This window comes from Bubalus kerabau, chromosome 17 (assembly GCF_029407905.1).
Source record: "Bubalus kerabau isolate K-KA32 ecotype Philippines breed swamp buffalo chromosome 17, PCC_UOA_SB_1v2, whole genome shotgun sequence".
NCBI classification, from domain to species: domain Eukaryota; kingdom Metazoa; phylum Chordata; class Mammalia; order Artiodactyla; family Bovidae; genus Bubalus; species Bubalus kerabau.
This window is the reverse complement of record NC_073640.1, coordinates 43074361-43099702: the sequence shown is the minus strand read 5'-3', so window position 1 is coordinate 43099702 and position 25342 is coordinate 43074361. Positions and strand designations below refer to the sequence as shown.

The 25342-nt window shown below is 39.3% G+C and overlaps 1 protein-coding gene across 1 annotated transcript in view; it reads right to left on the bottom strand.

Moving 5' to 3' along the window:
* Positions 1–25342, bottom strand: part of HYDIN (HYDIN axonemal central pair apparatus protein) — a 419919-nt gene that overhangs the window by 276333 nt on the left and 118244 nt on the right. Inside the window, 2 exon segments of the mRNA XM_055554109.1 lie at positions 15753–15877; positions 23586–23785. Of these exon segments, the coding sequence (XP_055410084.1) occupies positions 15753–15877; positions 23586–23785 (325 nt within the window).

The window sequence follows — 25342 nt, the reverse complement described above, 5'->3', positions numbered from 1 at the left end:
ATTCAGCATAGTGATTTAAGTTTTGATTTCATTCAGGATGCATCAACTGCCTTGAGTCTAGGAATATGAAAGCCCTTGGGCTTCCAAGAAGACACAAGTTACAGACTTTTATTTTATCTGATCTCTGCAATGTCACAGCAAGTACCTTACTCTGACATCAAGGTAGAAAAAGGAAATCCTTAAAAATCATGAACGTCTGTTGATCTTTGCTGCTACCATTTTAATTAGAACTCAGAAGGTCTAATCACTTGGACTTTTTTTTAGCAAATATTTCTGCTACATTCACAACTATATGAACTGAACAGGTATTTAGTAAACTGATAGCCCTTTATATAGTGCAAACGTTTTTTTAGGCCGTATTACTTTGATCACATCAAAACGTTTCCCAAAGTGTAAAGAAAAAGTTAAGTGTCTAGGCATTTGCCTCTAAAATGTTACATTTTTATTTAAAAAATATATACATGAGGTTAAAAATTTAAGTACTGAACAGCACATACCATGAAAAGAATACAACTTCTCCTCCTTCACTCAACCCTAGGCCTGCTTTTTAGAGGAAAGAACTGCTAATATTTTCATGTACTTCCTTTCCAAATAAAGATATGCATTCTTGTCAACTTTTAAGCTTTTTGATGAGTTAAATTTAACTGATGAGTGGAAACTTGTTGCTTTAATTTGCATACTCTTAATTATGGATCACAATAAACTGTGGAAAATTCTGAAAGAGATGAGAATACTAGACCACCTGATCTGCCTCTTGAGAAATCTGTATGTAGGTCAGGAAGCAACAGTTAGAACTGGACATGGAGCAACAGACTGGTTCCAAATAGGAAAAGGAGTATGTCAAGGCTGTATATAGTCACCCTACTTATTTAACTTATATGCAGAGTACATCATGAGAAATGCTGGGCTGGAGGAAGCACAAGCTGGAATCAAGATTGCCAAGAGAAGTATCAATAACCTCAGATATGCAGGTGACATCACTCTTATGGCAGAAAGCAAAGAACTAAATAGCCTTTGATGAAAGTGAGAGAGTGAAAAAGTTGACTTAAAACTCAACATTCAGAAAACTAAGATCATGGCATCTGGTCCCATCACTTCATGGCAATTAGATGGGGAAACAGTGAAAACAGTGGCTGACTTTTTTTGGGGGGGGGCTCCAAAATCACTGCAGATGATGACTGCAGCCATGAAATTAAAAGATGCTTACTCCTTGGAAGGAAAGTTATGACCAACCTAGATAGCATATTCAAAAGCAGAGACATTACTTTACCAACAAAGGTCTGTCTAGTCAAGGCTATGGTTTTTCCTGTGGTCATGTATGGATGTGAGAGTTGGACTGTGAAGAAAGCTGAGCGCTGTAGAATTGATGCTTTTGAACTGTGGTGTTGGAGAAGACTCTTGAGAGTCCCTTGGACTACAAAGAGATCCAAGCAGTCCATCCTAAAGGAAATCAGTCCTGGGTGTTCATTGGAAGGACTGATGTTGAAGTTAAAACTCCAATACTTTGGCCACCTGATGCGGAGAACTGACTCATTTGAAAAGACCCTGATGCTGGGAGGAGAAGGGGACGACAGAGGATGAGATGGTTGGATAGCATCACCGACTCAATGGACGTGGGTTTGGGTGGACTCCAAGAGTTGGTAATGAACAGGGAGGCCTGGTGTGCTGTGGTTCATGGGGTCACAAAGAGTCAGACACGACTGAGCAACTGAATAACTAATTATAGATGATGTTGAACGCCTTTTCATGTATTAATTGATTTCATACTAATTGATTTCATTCATCATTCATCAAAGAAGATATCATTCTGAAGGTGGCAAGAGACATAGAAATCCAAGTCCTAGGCCTATCGAAGGGAGAGGTTAACACACAAAAAAAGTATTATGGTGGAACTGCCTATGTCTTTTAGAGGACTTTAAACCTTGATTTTGGTTGTTACGAACTGGTTTTGTCCTCAGAAACCTGGACAAAAGAACTCATTTCTCTTTAGAGTAAGGTACCTGATCCAATGTTCCAAATTGTTCAACATTTTTTTTAAAAAAGCCAAACATAACCAGACATGCAAAGAAACAATGCTTTGTAAGTTAAAAACAGCATACACAACAAAAATAGAAGCAGACTCACAAAGAATCAAATACTAGAACCAAACTACAAAACTATCCTATGGCCCACTTCTAGAAATTTATCATATAGATAATTCAGAACAAGATGAAGAGTATTCCTTACAGTATTGTTTCTTATAACAACAAAGTAGAGAAAAACAGAGCATTCATCAAGAGAAGGCTGGTTAAAAAATCTGTGTTACACCTAAAAGTGGAATATTGTGCAGGGATTAAAAAGTACCTAGTGAAAAGAAAAGAGCCCCAAGATATACAGTTAAGTGGAAAAATCAAGGTTTAGAACAATATACATATTGGTTTGGCCAAAAGGTTCGTTAGTTTTTTTTCATAACATATTACACAGAAAAACTCGAATGAACATTTTGGCCAACCCAACAGTATGTTATTTTTGTGTAAGGTGGGAAAATAAGAATATGAATTCAAGTTTGCATCTATTTGTATAAAAACACTGGAAAGATATACAAGAAACCAATAAAATGAAAGAAAGGTCAGGTGAATGTGGTAGGATGGAAATAGTACTTTTCAATATGCACTTTTCAAATATTGCTTTATTTTTTGGCTATCTGATTACATTACTTATCCAAAACTCTGATGTAAAAAAAGGACTACAGGGCATCCAGGAAACATTTAAATGTGCTAGACAGCACTAGTAATAAGAAAAATATAAAAGAAAAAAAAGAAGATACCATTTCATAACCATTAGATTAACAAAAATCAAACCATTTAACAATGCTGTTTTGTCAGTATATTGACAAGTAGGTAGAAAAACAAGAATTTTCATATACTGCTGATAGAAATACAGACTGGTACAACCACTTGACCAATAAATGTCATTTTGAGTAAACTCCAGGAGTTGGTGATGGACAGGGAGGCCTGGAGTGCTGCAGTCCATGGGGTTGCAAAGAGTCGGACATGACTGAGCAACTGAACTGAACTGAAAGCTCAAGATACATTTGCCCTGTAACTCAGCAATCTCACTTCTAGTTATTTATCCCTAAGGATAATCTCACACAGCTGCATGAGACATATACAAGACACTCATTGCAGCATTGTTTATAATAGCAAAAAACTAGGAATATCCTAACATTCAATAGGAGTACCGATAAACTATAGTATTTTCACATGCTGGAGCATGCTGCATTAGCTAAAATGAATCAGAGCTATATATCTATGTGTTTAAATCTTTAAAACATAATGTTGAAGGACTTCCCTGGTGGTCCAATGGCTAAGACTCCACATTCCCAATGTAGGGGGCCAGGGTTCAACCCCTGGTCAGGGAACTAAAGATCCCGGCATGCTGCAGCTAAGACTCAGCACAGCCAAATAAATTTTAAAAATATTTCAACAAACAAAAATAACGATAATATTGAATGAAAAAGTCAAGTTGGGAAATGGTATACACAATATAATACCATTTACAAGAAGTTTGAGACTACTCAAGACAATGGTTTATGAATAAGTAATATGCAGGAATGGCATTAATATGCACCCAGTATGGCTCCTCTGAGGACTAAGACATGAGAATTAGATTAGAAAAGAATAACAGAGCAACTGCACATCTATAATCAGTTTAGTTATCTATAAAACATCTGAAAGAAAAGCATATGGCAAAATGTTGAGATATGTTAAATATAATGGCTGTTGATTACATTATTTCTGTGCTTTTCATTTATTTGAAATATTTCATTGTTTAAAAATCTAACCGAGGAAAAAGATTCCAGGGCTTACTTATTTCATCCAAATCTAGGCGTCAGACAGACTAATGTCATCAGTTTAAGTTGCTCACTGCAAAATGTTCCTTCCCAGAAATATAACAAAAGCCACTGTATTCTTTTCAAGAGCCATCTAATATTGATTTTTTTCACTACTATCTTCCAAAAGTCATCAGATCACAAAGTGATCACAAAGCAATAACTCTTGTCTTGCTTCCATAGCTGTTGAAGAACTTGCTATTCACATCTACTTTCATGAAGACAAGTGTAAACAGGGCCCCTCTCCCCAGCTAGACGAGTGATAGGAAAGATGGCAAGGGTGTTAAGCCTGAGAGAATGGTTAAGGTTACTGTACCTCACCATCGGTATTTTTTTGTGCCCTGTGAGTGCCTGTTACCACTATAGTTTCTTATCAGTTTCAGGGGTTGAATTCTGCAGTCACTGTAAATGAGGTTAGCCACAGTCATTTATTATGTTCCAGTAAAGACGTATTTTGTGGAAGGTCTCATTACTTCTTGCATGTTTTGCTACTATCAATCAAGCAAAAACAAACATGAGCAAAACTAATTTTGCCCCCAAAATGTGAAGCCAGCTATATCCACAATGCATTTCATTCTGTGGTTTCAGTTACTTTCAGACAATGGAGGACAGTAAATAAAATATATGAGCGGAGCCATAGATTCTCTAGGGAACTAGCAAGTTGATGGAAAGAGGGTTTCTCATCTCCTGGTCACGGCAAGGTCAAATTCACTTCTCATGTGAACTGCTGAATCAAACATCTTCAGAAGTACTCCTTCTCTGATGGGTTCAGGAAACAAATTATGCAACTTGATCTTGGCTTACCCAGCACACCAGTGTCAATGGCAATGCCAAAATCGGTATTCTTAAACTGCACAGAAGGCAGTGTGCAAATTATTATTAGTATTACAGTATACTATAATACTACAGTATTATAGTATTGTTTTTGCTGTTCAGTCACTCAGTTGTGTCCGACCCTTTGCGACCCCATGGACTGCAACACACGAGGCTTCCCTGTCCATTAACCATCTCGTGGAGCTTGCTCAAACTCATGTCCATCGAGTTGGTGATGCCATCCAACCATCTCATCTTCTGTCATCCCCTTCTCCTCCTGCCTTCAATCTTTCCCAGCATCAGGGTCTTTCCAAATGAGTCAGCTCTTCGCATCAGGTAGCCAAAGTATTAGAGCTTCAGCTTCAGCGTCAGTCCTTCCAATGAATACTTGGGATTGATTTCCTTTAGGATTGACTGGTTTGATCTCCTTGCAGTCCAAGGGACTCTCAAGAGTCTTCAACACCACAGTTCAAAAGCATCAATTCTTCAACACTCAGCCTTCTTTATGGTCCAACTTTCACATCCATAGATAACTACTGCAAAATCCATAGCTTTGACTACATGGACCTTTGTTGGCAAAGCAATGTCTCTGCTTTTTAATATACTGTCTACATTGGTCATAGCTTTTCTTCCAAGGAGCAAGCATCTTTTAATTTCATGGCTGCAGTCACCATCTGCAGTGACTTTGGAATGCAAGAAAATAAAGTCTGTCACTGTTTCCATTGTGACCCCATCTATTTGCCACGAAGTGATGGGACCGGATGCCATGATCTTCGTTTTTTGAATGTTGAGTTTTAAGCCAAGTTTTTCACTCTCATCTTTCACCTTCATCAAAAGTCTCTTTAGTTTCTCTTCACTTTCTGCCATAAGCATGGTGTCATCTGTATATCTGAGGTTACTGATGTTTCTCCCAGCCATCTTGATTCAGCTTGTGCTTCATCCAGCCCGGCATTTTGCATGATGTACTTTGCACATAAGTTAAACAAGCAGGTGACAATATACAGCCTTGATGCACTGCTTTCCTGATTTGGAACCAGTCCATTGTTCCATGTCCAGTTCTGTTGCTTCTTGACCTGCATACAGGCTTCTCAGGAGGCAGTCTGGTATTCCCATCTCTTTAAGAATTTTCAAGTTTATTGTGATCTAAGGAGATCCAACCAGTCCATTCTGAAGGAGATCAGCCCTGGGATTTCTTTGGAAGGAATGATGCTAAAGCTGAAACTCCAGTACTTTGGCCACCTCATGCAAAGAGTTGACTCATTGGAAAAGACTCTGATGCTGGGAGGGATTGGGGGCAGGAGGAGAAGGGGATAACAGAGGATGAGATGGCTGGATGGCATCACTGACTTGATGGATATGAGTCTGGGTAAACTCTGGGAGTTGGTGATGGACAGGGAGGCCTGGAGTGCTGCGATTCATGGGGTTGCAAAGAGTCAGACACGACTGAGCGACTGAACTGAACTGAACTGAACACAGTCAAAGGCTTTAGCATAGTCAATGAAGCAGAAGTAGATGTTTTTCTGGAATTCTCTTGTTTTTTCTAAGATTCAATGGATGTTGCAATTTGATCTGTAATTTAATACTATAGTATTATAGAAAGTATTATTGTATTATAGAAAATTTGCTGGCCTCAGAGGGAACCAAAGAGCTGGTTCAAGTTCAAACTTTACTTAGATGTACCGTCACTTAATGCCTCTGGGCCTCAGTTTGTTGTTTGTTAGTAAGTCATGTCTGACTCTTTTGTGACTCCATGGACTGTAGGTCACCAGGCTCCTTTCTCCATGGGCTTTCCCAGGCAAGAATACTGGAGTGGGTTGCCATTCCCTTCTCCAGGGGCTCTTGCCAACCCAGGGATACAACCCACGCCTCCTACATTGGCTAGCAGATTCTTTACTACTGGGGCACCAGAGAAGCCCAGGCCTCAGTTTACTCACCTTCAAAAAGAAGAGAGTTACAGAGATGTTCTCTGTAAGCACTAACATCTAATGATTTGAGACTTCTCACTTGCTATGTAATTTTCAAAAACATTCCACTTATCTAAACAATCTCTAACCATCTAGTCTCTGCCATTCCCTATCCTAAACTGTGGAATAAGAGACAAAGAAAACAAAATTGTGACCAAAATATAGACAAAAAAATATTCCTAGGTCAAGGAATATTTGCACTGATTCTAAAGCCATGTTACAACATTTCTTTTTTTTGGTAACAGTAATGATGTTTTGCTCGATTTTCTAATGGCACATGTTTATAATTCAGTGTAGTAATTGCACAAATGACAGAAAGCTCATACAGGGAAATCTGCACGAGTATAGTCAGTTAGCAGGGCTTTTTATTTTTCATCTTTTTGGCCTAACCTGGCAGCATGCAGGAAATCTTATTTCCCTGACTAGAGATCAAATCCAGGCCCCCTGCTGTGGAAGCTCAGGATCCTAAACACTGGACCACCCGTGAATTCTGCATGGTTACCTTAGGGGAAGCACACTGATTGAAACCGCCCACCCTGGCCAGGCATCATAGTAACCATTTGCATGAGTTGTTTTATGACAGGAGATCCTGATAAGGAATACGAAACTAATAAGCCACCACCAACTGGAAGAGTGCAGGAAAGGTCGAAAGGAGACACCGCATGTCCGTCCACTTCCCAGAATCCCTCTCGCTAGCATCCATCTTGGCTGAGCGATGTGTGCGCCACCAGGAAAGACTCTGAATTAGAATGATTGGCCAAAGACCACCCGGAATCTAGCCCATCACCATAAAACCCGAGACTGCAAGCCACGCGGCAGAGCAGTTCTCCTGGGTTCCCTTACCCTACTGCTCTCCACACGGGTGCCCTTTCCCAATAAAATCTCTTGCTTTGTCAGCACATGTGTCTCCTCGGACAATTCATTTCTGAGTGTTAGACAAGAGCCCAGTTTTGGGCCCTGGAAGGGGTCCCCCTTCCTGTAACAGTTATATTCAGATGTATATTATTTAGCAGTTTTAACTGCAAGACAGCATATCACACTCAATTACTGTATCATAATTTGGTACTCATTTATTGGCTTTTAGGAGGAAAAAAATACTTTCTTCATGGTTTATTAGAGTAAAATATATAACTGACCATAAAGCTGCTCTGTGAAGTATTAATATTATGATTGCTTATATATTTAATAATACATCATCACACCTTTGTGGAAAAGAGCCTATTTGCCAACTTCTGATCTTGAACTATCTCTACTTTAATAAAAGACATAACATTTTCAAAAATGCTGAATAAATGCATTAGCTCTGCTTCCTATTTATGCCAGTAATGTCAGCTCTAAGTTATAGCAACATTACCAGGCATTAAAGAAAAAAACACTGCTATGTTCCTACTTCTAACGCTCATTCAAGTAACCAAAATCTTAGAACCTATGTCTTTTTTAAGCCTATTCTGAATACTGATATTTCTTTGAACCCTTAGATTATATAAAGTTTCTCAATACCCAGTTGAAAAGTGTGAAAGTTAAGCAATTATTTCTTTGTCTCCTGTGCATGTGTGCATGCATGCTCAATTGGGTCCAACTCTTTGCAAGCCCGTGGACTATAGCCCTCGAGGCCCTTCTGTCCATGAATTTTCCAGGCAAGAATACTGGAATGGGTTGCCACTTCCTACTGCAGCTATTTGTCTCCCAATAGTCAACATTTTCACCTCTCAGTTTTAATCAAATGATAGAACTAATTTACTAGTTGTTCTGGTTTTGTTTTAGTTTGGTTTTTGTTCTGCTTCACTGTTATTAATGTAGCCTTGAGAAACTGTGTTCCTAATCTCTTCTGGAGGTTTGTAGTTTGTAAAAACCATCAAGTTACTTCATTTCTTTCTTAGTTTTTGACTATAATAAAAATATAACTAAATCATCCCTGGGGTGCAATCAATTGCTTGAACAAACTTGATTTCACTATGGAAGGGCATGCACAGGAGGAAATGAGGGGAGAGATATGATTCAGGAAAATGATAATAGTAAAATATTAGATATTGGTGAAATTTACACTTGACCCCCATAATTACTAGAGCACTGGTTCAAGCTCTAGATGTCAAGAAAACAACATGTCCTAGCTGTATTTAATCAATAATTAAATCCAGTGGAGGACCAGCAATGGAAGGGCACAAACACAACTGTTAGAAAAGTGATTGAGTACTTCCTGCTGAGGAGTATCACTGCTTCTCCTTCTGGAACATTGTTGGAAGAAGTATGAAGAAAAAATGATGCTAAATTTCCCTCCTCAAATCAATTCATACTTCAAACAGCTGCAGAAAGTTCAATCAAATGCTTATTTAGTGAGATGACAAGCCAATGTGATCAAGGCTGCTTGGAAAAGCTCTGTGATTAATTGTGTTTAGGTAGTCATTACTGTTTTTCACTAATGAAAGGTTATAAGTCCTGGTCATTGATAACCCACAATAAAGATGAAAGCATATTCTTAACAGCAGTTCTTTTCATGTAAGGAAAATGCTACAAGACAGTTTATCTCTGTCTGCAATCTTTAGAAAATGACTTTATTCAAAAATTAAAGCTGACACCAGAACCTCAGTGTACAGAAATCAACTTTTCTATGCATGACTAAATTTTAATATACAAATATTCACTTTCTTTAGCAAGGGACTATAAATGTAAGTATGTGTGTCAATCCAAATACTTGCATAAAAGTAAAACCCTGATTGAGGGCTGCTAGGACGATGTACAGATAGCTCCATTTTAAAGTCAACAGATTAAGGGAGTAACAATGTGTATGTAGATAAGAGATTAGGGAGATTATCCACTATGGAGGAAAAAGCACTGCAAGAGAGTTGAGAGTCTGAGTTTGGGTTCTAACTGTGCTTCTGACTACTTATATGAGCTACAGGCAAGCCACTTAATTTCTTAGGATGTCAGTATTCCATGTGCAAACAAAGCTAGGGACTAGATTAGATTCTCACTGAAGTCTTCTGTCAAGTTTTGATTCTACTGATGATGTATGGGCAATATAACTACTGCATAAATACAGCTGCTTATAATGTGAAAAAAGACATACATTAGAGTCAGTTTTAAGCAACATATTAAACTAGAGATTGAAATAACTAAAATACTCAATAAAACATTTTTAAAATTACTTTAAAATTGATCACTAACCTGATAGGAAAATAAGAACATTAAAGCAAAATGAAGACTATCAGGAAATAATCTAGTGCCAAGGCTGTCTTTTGCCCTACCAGCCTTTGTTATCCTGTGAACTTCTGTTTGGCTTTGACTGTGTGGATCACAATAAACTGTGGGAAATTCTGAAAGAGATGGGAATATCAGACCACCTGACCTGCCTCTTGAGAAACCTGTATGCAGGTCAGAAAGCAAGAGTTAGAACTGGACATGGAACAACAGACTGGTTCCAAATAGGAAAAGGAGTACATTAAGGCTGTATATTGTCACCCTGCTTATTTAACTTATATGCAGAGTACATCTGGAGAAGGCAATGGCAACCCACTCCAGCACTCTTGCCTGGAAAATCCCATGGATGGAGGAGCCTGGTAGGCTGCAGTCCATGGGGTCGCTAAGGGTCGGACACGACTGAGCGACTTCACTTTCACTTTTCACTTTCACGCATTGGAGAAGGAAATGGCAACCCACTCCAGTGTTCTTGCCTGGAGAATCCCAGGGACGGGGGAGCCTGGTGGGCTGCCGTCTATGGGGTCGCACAGAGTCGGACATGACTGAAGTGACTTAGCAGCAGCAGCAGCAGAGTACATCATGAGAAACGCTGGGCTGGAAGAAGCACAAGCTGGAATCAAGATTGCTGGGAGAAATATCAATAACCTCAGATAGGCAGATTTTATTTTGGGGGGCTCCAAAATCACTGCAGATGGTGATTGCAGCCATGAAATTAAAAGACGCTTACTCCTTGGAAGGAAAGTTATGACCAACCTCAATAGCATATTGAAAAGCAGAGATATTACTTTGCCAACAAAGGTCCGTCTAGTCAAGGCTATGGTTTTTCCAGTAGTCATGTATGGATGTGACAGTTGGACTGTGAAGAAAGCTGAGCACTGAAGAATTGATGCTTTTGAACTATGGTGCTGGAGAAGACTCTTGCGAGTCCCTTGGACTGCAAGGAGATCCAACCAGTCCATCCTAAAGGAGATCGATCAGTCCTGGGTGTTCATTGGAAGGACTGATGCTGAGGCTGAAACTCCAGTACTTTGGCCACCTCATGCGAAGAGTTGACTCATTGGAAAAGCCCCTGATGCTGGGAGGGATTGGGGGCAGGAGGAGAAGGGGACGACAGAGGATGAGATGGCTGGATGGCATCACCGACTCGATGCACACGAGCTTTGGTGAACTCCGGGAGTTGGTGATGGACAGGGAGGCCTGGCGTGCTGCGATTCATGGGGTTGCAAAGAGTCAGACACGACTGAGCAACTGAACTGAACTGAACTGAACTTCTGTTTTTAACTATTACATTGGATGCCTAGGACAGGACATAAAGTCCAGGACCTGCCCAAAGTGATGACGCTAAATCCAAAAATTATAAAACACAAAGATGCATAAGATATGAGACCCATAACATACTACCACCAAACAAGGCACCTTGACATATTAAATATATCAAATTGAAGGAATATAAGAAATGGCAGGTGCAAGAGGGACTTTGTTAACCTCCCCTGAAGCAGATAATAAGATCCCCTATGTGAGAAGTGCCTTTCAATACCAGGTAGAAAGAAGTATGTTTACCTTCAAATACAGAAGGATACCAAGAGGAATCTGAATCAACAGGCCTTACTGTATCCCTCAATTTACTATGCTTAGTTCAAACACTGTTTGGTCCTATCACATTTTCCCACAACTTTCCACCCTCAAGGGCAAACCTAGCATAAAGAAATTCAGATTTTACTACTTCTTCAGATCATTTCTTTATGAAGGCTCAAGTAGGTTACAAGTGAAAGTTGCTCAGTTGTGTCCGACTCTTTGCAACCCCATGGATATACATATACAGTCCATGGAACTCTCTAGGCCAGAATACTGGAGTGGTGGCCTTTTGCTTCTCCAGGGGATGTTCCCAAATCAGGGATCGAACCCTGGTCTCCCTCATTGCAGGCAAATTCTTTACCAGCTGCTCACATATCACATAAAACTTATATTAAAAACATTTTTATGTTCTTCTCTTGTTAATCTGTCCTTTGTTACAGGGGCCACATCTTAAAAAACAAAACAGAGGATAAAAGACATTTTTCCTCCTCTACCAGATACCATTATAGAAAACCATAAGAAACAGCAAACAACAAAATAAACAAATAAATAGATGAGCAGACTTAGTATGCTGAATTACTAAATATACAATATAACTATATTTACTATATTAAAGAAATAAAAGGGAAACATGAAAAATAAGAGTAGAGAGCAATCAGATTTGACAGAACCAAATAAACTTTCAGAAATTAAAACAATTATAAACAATTGAAAAATTAAAATTCAGCAGATGAGTATTCACTGAAGAAGAAATTACTGAATGGGACAACGCATAGGAAGCATTCAGGGAAGTCCACAAGAACATGGGAAACATAAAATACAGCTTAAAAGGAATAAATAATAGACAAATAGTAGAATATATAAGAGAATAATATAGTAAGTAGTTGTGGAATTCCAGAATAATAGAAAGGAGATCGGCTAATAACCCACAGGGTAAAAATAAAGAAGCATGATCTGCACCTGACACATATGCAAAAATGAAATAAAGGATAAACCATTAACTTAAACAAAGCAGCTAAAACTACTGCCCTTATAAAAGTGGACATAAGAGAACATATTCATGATCCTGGAAAAGGTAACGATTTCTTGGCAAGAAGGCAAAAAGCATTAATCTTAAAAGAAAAAAAAATTATAATAGAGATTATAATCATCAAAATTAAAAATGTCAGCTTGTCAAGAAATATCATTAGGGAAATGAAAAGGCAATCTACAGAATGGAACAGAAGATTAACAATACATACACTTGACAGATGATTAGTATTCAGAATAACAAGTTGTAAAATACTCTTACAAATTAATGATAAAAGGAAAAACAATAAAAAATGAGCAAAAGATTTGAAACATAATTTTAAAAGATAAATTAAAAGCCAGCAAGCACATGAAAAGGTGCCCAACATCATTAATCATTAGAGAAATAAAAACTAAAACCACTAGAAGACATCACTTTATATATCCAGTATGCCTAAAACGAACAATACAACACTGTGGGCAGGCAAGGGTGTGAAGCAAATGGAACTCCCATGCTTTGTCAGTGGGAGACTAAAATGGCACTACTTTGAAAAACTGACATCCATGATGGTTTATGTACTCTGCTTTTAATCTTCCCCCATTGGGCTACCAGGGCTGAAACTTGCCCCTTCTGCTTAAGCTAAGTCCAGGCTAGATCTGTCTTGCTAGCAACCAGTGAAGCATGGACACAGTTCAGTTCAGTTCAGTCACTCAGTCGTGTCCGACTCTTTGCGACCCCATGAACCACAGCATGCCAGGCCTCCCTGTCCATCACCAGCTCCCAGAGTCTACCCAAACCCATGTCCATTGTGTCGGTGATGCCATCCAACCATCTCATCCTCTGTCGTCTCCTTCTCCTCCTGCCCTCAAACTTTCCCAGCATTAGGGTTTTTTCCAATGAATCAGCTTTTCACATCAGGTGGCCAAAGTATTGGAGTTTCAGCTTCAACATCAGTCCTTCCAATGAACACCCAGGACTGATTTCCTTTAGGATGGACTGCTTGGATCTCTTTGTAGTCCAAGGGACTCTCAAGAGTCTTCTCCAACACCAGAGTGGTCTAGTGTTTTTCTCCACTTTCTTCAATTTAAGTCTGAATTTGGCAATAAGAAGTTCATGATCTGAGCCACAGTCAGCTCCCGGTCTTGTTTTTGCTGAGTGTATAGAGCTTCTCCATCTTTGGCTGCAAAGGATATAATCAATCTGATCTTGGTGTCAACCATCTGGTGATGTCCATGTGTAGAGTCTTCTCTTGTGTTGTTGGAAGAGGGTGTTTGCTATGACCAGTGCATTCTCTTGGCAGAACTCTGTTAGCCTTTGCCCTGCTTCATTCTGTACTCCAAGGCCAAATTTGCCTGTTACTCCAGGTGTTTCTTGACTTCCTACTTTTGCATTCCAGTCCCCTATAATGAAAAGGACATCCTTTTTGGGTGTTAGTTCTAGAAGGTCTTGTAGGTCTTCATACAACCATTTAACTTCAGCTTCTTCAGCGTTACTGGTTGGGGCATAGATTTGGATTACCATGATATTGAATGGTTTGCCATGGAAACAAACAGAGATCATTCTGTCGTTTTTGAGATTGCATCCAAGTACTGCATTTAGGACTTTTCTGTTGACTATGATGGCTACTCCATTTCTTCTAAGGGATTCCTGCCCACAGTAGTAGATATAATGGTCATCTGAGTTAAATTCACCTATTCCAGTCCATCTTAATTCACTGATTCCTAGAATGTCGATGTTCATTCTTGCCATCTCCTGTTTGACGACTTCCAATTTGCCTTGATTCATGGATCTAACATTCCAGGTTCCTATGCAATATTGCTCTTTACAGCATCAAATCTTGCTTGTATCACCAGTCCCATCTGCAACTGGGTGTTGTTTTTGCTTGGGCTCCATCCCTTCATTCTTTCTGGAGTTATTTCTCCACTGATCTCCGGTAGCATATTGGGCACCTACTGACCGGGAGAGTTCATCTTTCAGTGTTCTATCTTTTTGCCTTTTCATACTGTTCATGGGGTTCTTGAGGCAAGAATACTGAAGTGGTTTGCCATTCCCTTCTCCAGTGGACCACATTCTGTCAGACCTCTCCACCATGACCCGGCCGTCTTGGGTGGCCCCACACGGCATGGATTAGTTTCATTGAGTTAGACAAGGCTGTGGTCCGTGTGATCAGATTGGCTAGTTGTCTGTGATTGTGGTTTCAGTCTGTCTGCCCTCTGATGCCCTCTCTAAGCGACTACCGTCTTACTTGGGTTTCTCTTACCTTGAACGTGGGGTCTCTCTTCAGGGCTGCTCCAGGAAAGCGCAGCTGCCACTCCTTAAAGATAAATATAGACTGTGCCACTGATTATGAGTTGCTGTTATGTTGGGCTTTGTGGAGCCAGAACCACTTACCCACAGGTCCTTAAGCAAGGGCTTGATTGGTCCTGCTCAGACACACATCCACAAAGCCAGCAATTCTGAACCTGGATGTTATTTGCTGATTTTTCCCTGACTGTGCACTGTTTTCTCCCTACAGTGCCCTTCTGATACAGACAATCTGGCTCAATCAACATAAATGGGTAAAGAAGAAATGAGAAAAAGTGAGAAAAATCATGAAATAATAAATAGTAGGACAGAGGAGCCTGGTGGGCTACAGTCCATGGGGTCGCAAAAGAGTCAGATGCAACTTAGCGACTGAACAACAACAACAAGATAACATATATTAATTTGCAAACCAATTTTGGAGACTGGCATAATGTACGCCCAATCTACATGACCACAGAGCAAATAGCTGCAAAAACAGTAAGTGAATATTCATTATTATGCAGGGCAGGGCCTCTAAGAAAATGCTAGCAGCAACAAAGCCCCAGATTTAAGTAAGATGCTAAGTAAGACATTTGCATATTCTAAGGATTAAATAACCAAATCTTACACAGACTAGAGGGCACACAGAAGAACATTCTGAACTGGAGTTTATATTTTTTAAATGTTAGACAAAGGCAGCAGTAAACTGAAAGCCTAAGGAATATTAAGTTAACTTCGAGTTTGCATTTACATATAAATAACCTCAGTCTACCAGTGTAACTTCTGGGTAACTGTTTCCTTCCCTTCCTTCTGAGCCCTGTATTTCTCAGGCTTTCAAGCACTGGAGAAATTGGTAGGTGGGATTTATATGTGGCTCAACATTATTTCTGCTGGAGGCATTTACTCTTTAGCTCTTTACCTTGTGGGTCTTAGCTTTAATCTAATGCAATCAAAATAAGCATTTCCTATTTTGCTTAATCATGTTTTCCATCCAACCTTTCATAACATGTAGAACTTTTACCAAAGAATAATGGCATACCTGTGTCGTAATGCACAATAAGTCTTTCACTGTGATTGCCCACAGTCTGTGGTTCAAAATCCACTTCCAGTTGCATGGACTCTCCTACATTAAGAGTTCCAACAGACGGCTCTACAGAGAAGGGCCTGCAACACACAAGGAGACACACACCCTCAGAACACCCTGCTGACTAGTGTGAGGGGAAGGGGAGAGGAAACACAAGTTCCAGGTCTGCAGACAGAGCACACCCTACACCACAATTCAGTGATTCAGAATTATACTTTCTCCTTAATGTGGAAAAATTTTATATTAATATTAAAATAACAGATATAGAACAACAAATGTAAGAAAAACTTAAATGGTGCATAATAGTCTTGTTTGTATCTTTGCCATTTAGCCATTCTTTGAACATTTACTGACTGATTCCAGTGAGGGATGGACTTATAACATGTATGCAAATACTGTAATTTGCAAAAGAACAGTACCTTCAAAGAGATAAAAACCAAGTTTTGGGAAGAGTTCAGAGAAGAGAAGGTTTTACAATGGAAAAACCATATCAAAGTCTCAAAAGGAAAGTGATCACACAATTGCATGAGGATGAGATGAGTGCAGTTTAACAAAGGGTCTATTTATAATAAAAGGGTGAAGGGATATAGGGAAACTACAAGAGACGATGCGATCACCCAGGATTATTAACAGTAGAACGCTTACCAAAGAGCACAAATACCCAAAGAGCCAAGAAGGAGGAGTGGTTTTGGAAACCCACCGGTGGCCTATGAGAAGGCTCCAAGGGCTTTAGTCAAGAGTTACAGTCATTCCAGGGGGCCTCACATGTAAGACTCTAGGGTGAAAACTGTCTTGACCTCATATCCTTTTTCTGATTGCCTGCTGGGGCTCCCACTGACTGACCCCAACCAAAAGCCAAAGGCATAGAAGCCTATTGACCTCTTAAACAGGTCAGCCTCCTGGGTGAGAGTAAGCTGGAAAAGGATGGAGAGCATTTGGAAAGGGGACATCTGTCTCTTGAAAATAGAATTTAGGCAAGGAGACCTTATGAGGAGGCAGGGTAGATCTGGGAACAGGAAATAATTGAGTTTAACTGCCCTGGAAAGGAGCAGTGAGAGAAGGTGGATCTGATCGTGATGTACCTTAAATAACTTACAGAGCTCTTCCTTTTAAACAGGAAACCCAGCCCATTTAATTCTTTCCATGGTCCATTTCACTTCTTTAAATTGCTTGTTTTTCAAAGTAATGTGCTGGACAATGTATCTGGCAGGCTAAGCTGTTTCTGATTATTTACTTCAATGCAAGCATTTTTAGAGTCTTCATTCCTTAAAATCTTCCCTTAGATAATGAACTTAATTTCAGAAAACCTAACCTTTCTTCTTTGAGGGTATGGAGCTTACAGTCTGGGTAGCACTTGGTGGTACCTCAGATTATCATTGCAGGATCTCAAGTGCTTCCTACCATGGACAATTGTTAATTTTCTCTGGTGTTCTCTACTTGGATTGCCCTTTTCTTTCACTAATTTCCCATTCCTTTGTCTGTCCTTTTCCTGTACCTTCAGCACCAATCCTGCTCCTATGAGCTCCAGGCACTGCTATAGGGGCACCATAAGGTAGTAGTTTTACTAGCCTGGAGTCAACTGAATAAATTCAAAACCCAGATCAGTCATGAGTTTGGGTAAGTTACTCAACTTACCCAAACTCATGAGTCATGAGTTTACTCATCAGTCATGAGTTTGGGTAAGTTACTCAACTCAACTTTAAAGTCTTGGGACATTTAAAGTCCCAAGAAATCTGTTTCCAACCAGTTTTGGCTTTCTCACATCAGTTGTGTCCGACTCTGTGCAACCCCATAGACGGCAGCCCAACAGGCTCCTCTGTCCCTGGGATTCTCCAGGCAAGAATACTGGAGTGGGTTGCCATTTCCTTCTCCAATGCATGAAAGTGAAAAATGAAAGTGAAGTCACTCAGTCGTGTCCGACTCTTAGTGACCCCATGGACTGTAGCCTACCAGGCTCCTCCATCCATGGGATTCTCCAGGCAAGAGTACTGGAGTGGGGTGCCATTGCCTTCTCCGCATCAAACAGATACATCTGTCCAAATGTCCTGTATACCTGTCACATTTCACATCAGGCTGGGGTGCACAGGATGGGAGGGTTTTAGTCTCTTCACCCATAACCCTCCCCAGCACTGCATCTCCTCTTCCTTCCAGCCAGACAGTGCCCCCTACTTACACATTCCAGAACTGCTTGAGTTGTATAAGAACATTCACTGTTTTCCCCATCATACTCCTTTCCAAAGTCACCCATCAGAGCCCACACTCAGAGTTACCTCTTAAATCTTTTCAGATTCTTCCTCTTATTAATAAAGTCTCCTTCCTCTCAGGGGAAGCTGTAACTTTATTTTTACTTTTTACTTTGTACTACAATAAGTCTTCATGCCTGTCTCTCTCAATAGCTAGAGACTTTTGAAAGGAAAGAGAAAGCAAACAAAATTTCAAGAGCATGTACTCTACGCTGGATACTACAGTAGGCATTTCATATTTGTCAATTCTTTTAGTCCTCAAAAACCTTGAGAAAGCAGGTCCTGTTATTTGCATTTTAGACATGAGAAACGTTTGCTCTAAAAGCACATGCAAGTTGCCCAAAGCTACCCAACTAGTGAGTGGTACAGCAGGGATGGAAGCCTGCCATCAAGTTCAAGTTCTCCCTATCTCCCCAAACTATCCCTGAACGTGGAAACCACCTGGTTAGATTTATCTTTGTGTCTCTCACCAGCCCATGCACAGCTATTCACTCATAAGAGCCTCTCAAAACATGTTGAATTGAATTATAATCAACTTTTAAAGGGAAATTTAAAATATATCTAATTTTTACTTAATCTTTCTACCATTTTGGTGGAATACAGAAGGAGCAGACTTCTGGTATCTTAAGAATTTCTACTTGATGGGAGATGAAGGTGAGTCTTACTGTCTTTGAAGTTCTTTCCTTTCTTAAAGGCTCAGAAAGAATCAAGAACTGGCCCCAGCTTCCTGGCTTTGAGAAAAAGAATGTAGTATTTTCTTCTATCTCTGCTTCCCTAGTTCCTAATATTTTTCTTCCTACACTGTATTTTCATTTTCTTTTCAATCATTTCTCAGTAGCAAAATAACAGTTCTGGAATGAATTAGTATTACATTACAGAACCTAAGTTAATTTTCTGTGGACAAAGGGACTCTTCTTAGGACCTCTAGAAATTCTAATTCTAAAGAGTGGTAACAGTTTCTTCCTTTTTGTGCTGATTGTTGGGCTTATATTACACTAAACTTCTTCAGTGGTTAGAAAGTCACCTGGGACAGCCATTGCTACTTAGAGCTGCCTAAGCTGCCTCAATAAATCAGACATTAATTGGAGAGCGTGTGTTAAGTTCTGGTGCTTAAACATGTCTATAATTTGATTCTGTATTCATTTTACTAAAGGCAGACAGACTGAAAAGGCTAGAGAATACCAAGTACCAGAAAATGATCTTACAAAGAGGTAAAAGGTGCTGTTCCTCCAGGGTATAAGGCTGGCTCTGTCTACCAGAATGTCTGGTTTTGATATCACATCCTCATTAATACTGCATACTTGATCAGGGAGGGAATTCAGGTTTGTGAAAAATCATGAGCCATGAGAAAGATTTTGTGTTTTTGTTCAATTCACTATGAACTGCTTGTAAAAACTAAAATGATCCCATCCAAATGATTCAATATTTTAGCAGAAGACTAAATATTGGTTGTATTATATTAAACACTGAGTATAAAATTAGTATTTTTTTCCTTTAGAGAATCTTATTAATTGATTCCTAAATTGAGATTTTAGATTTTGAAATTGCTTCTTCATTCTTTCTATTTCACCTTCCAAAATTAATCCTACTTTAATAGTCAAAGTTATTCTGGTACCTACAAGAGTTTTAGGTCAAATCTGTAATAAAGTTGATAAGTTATTGTTTGTGTTCTCTGTATATTTTACAGCACATTGAGGCTCCTTTCATAGTGTAAAAAAAACATTATGCCTCTTTTATTGTACTTGGAGCATGTTTTTTATTTTAAATTATTGTAGAGGTTTATAGTTGTAGCTCTGTTGTTGTGATATACTGTTGGTTAGGCATCCTATAAACATTTATTGAGCACTTATTTATTCTAGACACTTTGCTAGATGCTGGGGACATACAAATGAAAAGAGATAAAATCCTTGCATTTGAGAAGCTCATATTCTAATGGGAGCAACAGACACATAAAGAGAGTTTTAGTTTTTGTTATTTATATGAACCTATTTATAAACTTAGCCATTAATTAAACTATTATTTCAATGAAAATAATATGATCTGCTTTTTTAAAACAATTTCCTGAGAGATATTTCTAACTGTATAATGACCATAAAAGAAGCAAGACTTTTTGACTTCCCAAACTATTACTGCTCCACTATGTCTGCTGACAACCATGCTGTCAATGAAAGAGGGGTCCTCAGTCCTGCCTGGGCAACATAATCACCTACACGTTTTTTAGGGTAGTCATCAGGGGATCTCCCCAGACATTCGGATTTAATACAATGTGACCACAAAATCAGCTGCATTCCTCAGACACCAATTCTGGCTAACTTAGACAGAAAGGGGATTTATTGGAAGGATTTGGAAGTAACTCACAGAATTGACATTATGGTTGGAATACACACATTTAGAGGAAAGAACATAAAAGTACCATTTGGTGCAGAATCTACACAGGAAAACAAAAATGAACAGGAAATTCAACTGAATTTGATTATATAGAAGATGAAAGCTATGAAAAGCCCAACTTAGGATGGCAAACTAGCTCAGGGATTGGTAACAGCAGTAAGCCACTTCCATCACTGGGCTGGAGACAAAAGGAGAGGAGGAAGTGTTAGCAGATCCTGGGGACCGGGTGGAAGTTAGAACCATGGCAGGTCTGTCTGACAGGAACTAGAACGGTAGAGGAGATGCACCTGCTTGCTGGGGGCTCTACTGAAGTCAGAGAGGGAGAAAGAGAAATGCTGTGACCCCTTCCCACTCTCCAACCTCCTTCTAGTTCCCACCTCCTGGACAGACACAGCTGGCATCCAGCAGGTATGCAGGCTAGGGGGCTAACACAGCCCAACACTGATGCTGAGCAAAGTCTGGAAGGGTGAGGAATGGATCTTAAGGTAAACAAGGCCAGAACTGGCCCATGTTGGCTTTTAACCCAAGTTTTATTATTAACTTACTGGGAGAACTTGAATAAGTCATTTTCCTTCTCAGACCTTACTTCTTTCATCTGTAAAATTAAAATGTGGGACTATGAGTTTCTAATGTCATTATGATTCCCGGCTAGTCCTTGAGTTAGCTCACCATTTTACCTTAGAAGTGCTTCTACATTATGATTCACTTTCAGTTGTATGGATACAAAAGCTTTAGATATTTTCCTGCAAATTCATACTATTAACTCTGTGATTTCATTTTACTTTATATGAATGTATTGCCATTTATGTGTAGTTTTGAAGATTCAGCCAAACAATTCAGGAAGATATGCTGCCTGTGTTTGTTTTTCCACCTTATGCGGATTCTCTCTTTCACTGGAACAATATCAATGTAACAGGAAGTTTTTAACATGTATTATGGATGGCAGTTATGAAGAGTCTTTTTTCTTAATGTAAAGAGATTGGTTCTTTCTAAGTGACAGCGAGCCAGTTAAACAACTTGCTCCCTTCCCTTCAATCAAAATATGAGTCTCACCACAAAATGCAAACAAAAGCTTTATAAGTACTTTGACAATATGAACAGACACTGATTTACAAGAGTTTTTCCTTTGCTTCTGCTGACTGATTTATCTAAAGTGGGTCAGAGTCCTGCTTCCACCCAGGAGGAAGAAAGCTTGAAAGAGTGTTTCTCCAACCCTAACAATGAAAAAAACCAGATAAACCACAAAATCACAATTTTTCTCAAACCCATAAGAGAGCTGACATTGCAGGGCAAACAAAAATGGGCAATGCCCTGCTCCTAATTAAGATGAGACATGTGCCAAGGAGTTCACCTGTGGCAGACAGAGCATTCCTACAAGCAGAAGAAATGATAAAAGAGGATAGAGCAAAAGCAAAAGACATATTTGAAGAGATAATAGCTGATATTTTCCAAAAATAGTGAAAGATCCAAGAAGCTCAGAGAATGTCATGCAGGATTAAAAGCAAAACAAAATAAAAGCAAAATAAAATTCTTAAAACAAAAAATAACCAAAAACAAAATCCACACCTAGATTCATCACATTTAAACTGCTAAAAAACAAATACCTTCAGAAATCTTGAAGGTAGCCCAAGAAAAAGATATAATTACCTATAGACCTATAGACGAACAAAGCTAGAAATCTCTAAAATCTCATTAGAAAAATGTAAGCCAAAAGCCAATAAAGTGACATCTTTCCAGTACTAAAAAATGTACATATAATTCTATATTCATCAAATGTATACAGAATTCACAACTCTATAGAGAAAAAAACTTTCAAAAATGAAGACAATATGCTTTCTCTTCAGGTAGACAAAAACTGATAGGATATCTACTAGATTTGTGCTACAAGAAATATTAAAGTAGATTTCAGCCAGGAACAAATGATGCCAGACAGAAACTTGAATCTACATGAACTGGTTTACATATAGTGATGCTCCTGGGACACATGTAAGAATAAGCATGAATTCCCTCCTGTGGGATGTGCCTCAACATATATTATGGCATCCCTGCTACTTATAACATAGCAGACCAAGTAACCTGAAAACTCTCCCACCAGAAAATACCTAGGAAGTCTGGATAAAAAAAAAAACTTATGCAAATGTGTAGCTAAGCATGTAAAAAAAAAAGAAAGAAAGAAAAGGCAAATCCGCAGGATTCAAATCCTCAGGAAAATAAGAACCAGAACAGTAGGCTACTGAGCCCTTGAAGCCTGGGTTTTAACAGCCCTGCTAAAGCAGGAGAAAAGGTCTTGGGATGGTGAAGTCAGGGGGACTGGTAACAAAATCCCCATTTAAACCTGAGAAACGTCAAAGGCTACCAAAACATTAGCACAAGGAAAAATGTCTATCTGAGTTCCAAGGGAGGGAAAGAGGGACTCTAGGGAATTCATATTGGACACGTGTCTTCTACAGGTTTGGGGTTTGGACACGCATGCTAAGTCCAGGAAACCCTAAGCCAAGAAATTCCCAGAAAGGACGTCTATGTGGTCTAACCTTTGGTAACCAGGCAGAAGTAAATGCTAATCCTTTCTGAAGAGATGTATCCTTAAACTAGCAAAGGATTCCACAGATAAAGCCCTTATGAAAATGAATTCATGATTCAGCCCAGGATCTGCACTATTTTTCAAAAAGCCATAGAAAAGAACTTGACCTTCTGTCTCCTGTCTTCCCAAGCTGGCCATTCTTATTATGGTCCTGCTAATCAGCCAGCATTTTCATGTCCCATAACAACTGTTCTTTCCTGCCTTATAAGAGAGGTCCTTGAAGTCCATATTAGTACTCTCACCGTCTACTACACTGTAGCTACCAAATAAATAATCAGATTAACATTGAACACCTTCACTTACTAGCTGTGTGCTCTTGAGCAAGTTAGACAATCTCTCTATTGCTCAGTCTCTTATCCAGAATTTCAGAAAACCACCTTAACCAAATAGGTAATCTTGAATTTTGGTTTTCTCATGGGATGAAGAGGAAGTCTGCCCCATATCAAGGAGGTCTCCCATCCTTGCAACTGAAGATTGTAATAAGCAGTTGCATCTTGACTGCTACTCTGGGAAATTACGTGTGTGGACTAGATTTAGCTAGAATCAATCAAAACCAAGAGCTGAAGGAATGCATACCTATGAGTTTTGATGTGAAATACAGAATCTTTGTTGCCAATGTTTCGTACCAGCAGGATCTTCTGAGTGCTGTATTTGACAGGGCAAGTGGAAAAATTCAGCTTGTCAGGAAAATCTATGATGGCTCGTGCACCTCTAGCTTTGATGGGCACAATAAACTTTTCTCTTTCAGTAACACAGGTCAACATATGGGCATAATCCTACAAGAGAAGGAGACAATCATTACTTGTGAAAACACTAACATGATCAAGATAACTACCAGAAATATGGCTGTATGCTAAGCATCTTGGAAAACAGTGTAGTGTATGTGTATATATATATATTTTATGAAACCTTCTCAAGAAAGATGTACTTTCAATGAGATTAATTACAATTCAATGAGATTAATTAAAACCTACAAGCCAACAGAGAAGCTTATATACTTCTTGTGTTTCTCAGACATTAGGGAGGTGGGATGCACGATAGTTGAGGTGCATTCTTCTTTAGACCAGAGGAGGTTCATACCAGTAACTTCATGTCCTCCTTCTAAACCCTACCAACTTATCCTTCAAGCCATCTATTAGACTGATAGCTCCAATTAATGGTCTCTAACCACACTCTTGCAATATGACTGTACAGCTTCTCCATCATGAGTGGAGTCTATTTCTTCAACTGTGTTCTGACCAATGGAATTTGGTAGAAGGTATGCTATGCCAGGTCCAGGCTAAAGCCTCAAGAAGTTTTGGGCATTTCCGGTCTAGCTCTTGAAATCATGCCATGTAAGTAAGTCTGGTCTAGCCTACTGCAAGATGGCAGCCCAGTTATCCCAGCCAGGGCCATGCTAGACCAGACTGAGGCACCAGATATGTGAGAGAGCCCAGCCAAGTTAAGCAGTTGCTTACTCAACTCATAAGTGGGTCCCATCAAGTTTAGCTAAACAACAGTCTTATGAGCCTTAATACTTGAATTTGGGAGTGGTCTGTCTTTATACAACAATAGATAAGAGCACAGAACAACTTCAAACCTCACCTCATGTGCAAAGCCATTACTGACCATTCCAAATAAAAATGCTGAGGTCTTGGGCATCTATCTTCCCCTGTCTTAAGTTTAAATGCATAAATGCAACAGAAGTACTGAATCAAGTCACCCTCTATCTCCTCTCATGAAATTGGAATTCTTACCCTCAATGCACCAAAGTTAAAAGTAAACCCTCACCAACAAGCAAACCTAAACGTGAAAGCGAAGTGTTAACAGTCCCCTCAAGAATAGGCCAGAAGCTCAGAATCACCGTGAAAGGAAGTTTCTATCTAAACCAGGATCATTTTCCTTCAAGTTTCCCCATCATTTTAGCATGTGTTTTTGGCTGCAAGGCAATCCTGATTAAGCATTATGGCCTCTTGGAACTCAAGTTTCCTTTTGGTAATCACATAACAAATGGTTTTCAGTGGTGAGGGTTTTCAAACCTCTTTGGACTTGAAGTACTGAGCAGAAAACAGGAATGTCTGACAAACTGAAAATTAGACCTTAAGGCCATGCACTCAATTTCATGAAATCCACAGGACAAGTAAAAAGCAGTGGTACTCTCAATTAGTGTATTCATCCAACCACGTTAATCAGTGTTCAGGTGCCAGGCACTGAGCTGGGTCTGGGTGTACAACTGAGTAGTAAGCACAGACATGGATCACCTTGAGCTTACACAGTGATGGCGGAGACAATGAATGAGTAAATAAAGCATATCTAATGTACAATGTAATACATACACAAATATATTAAAAAAT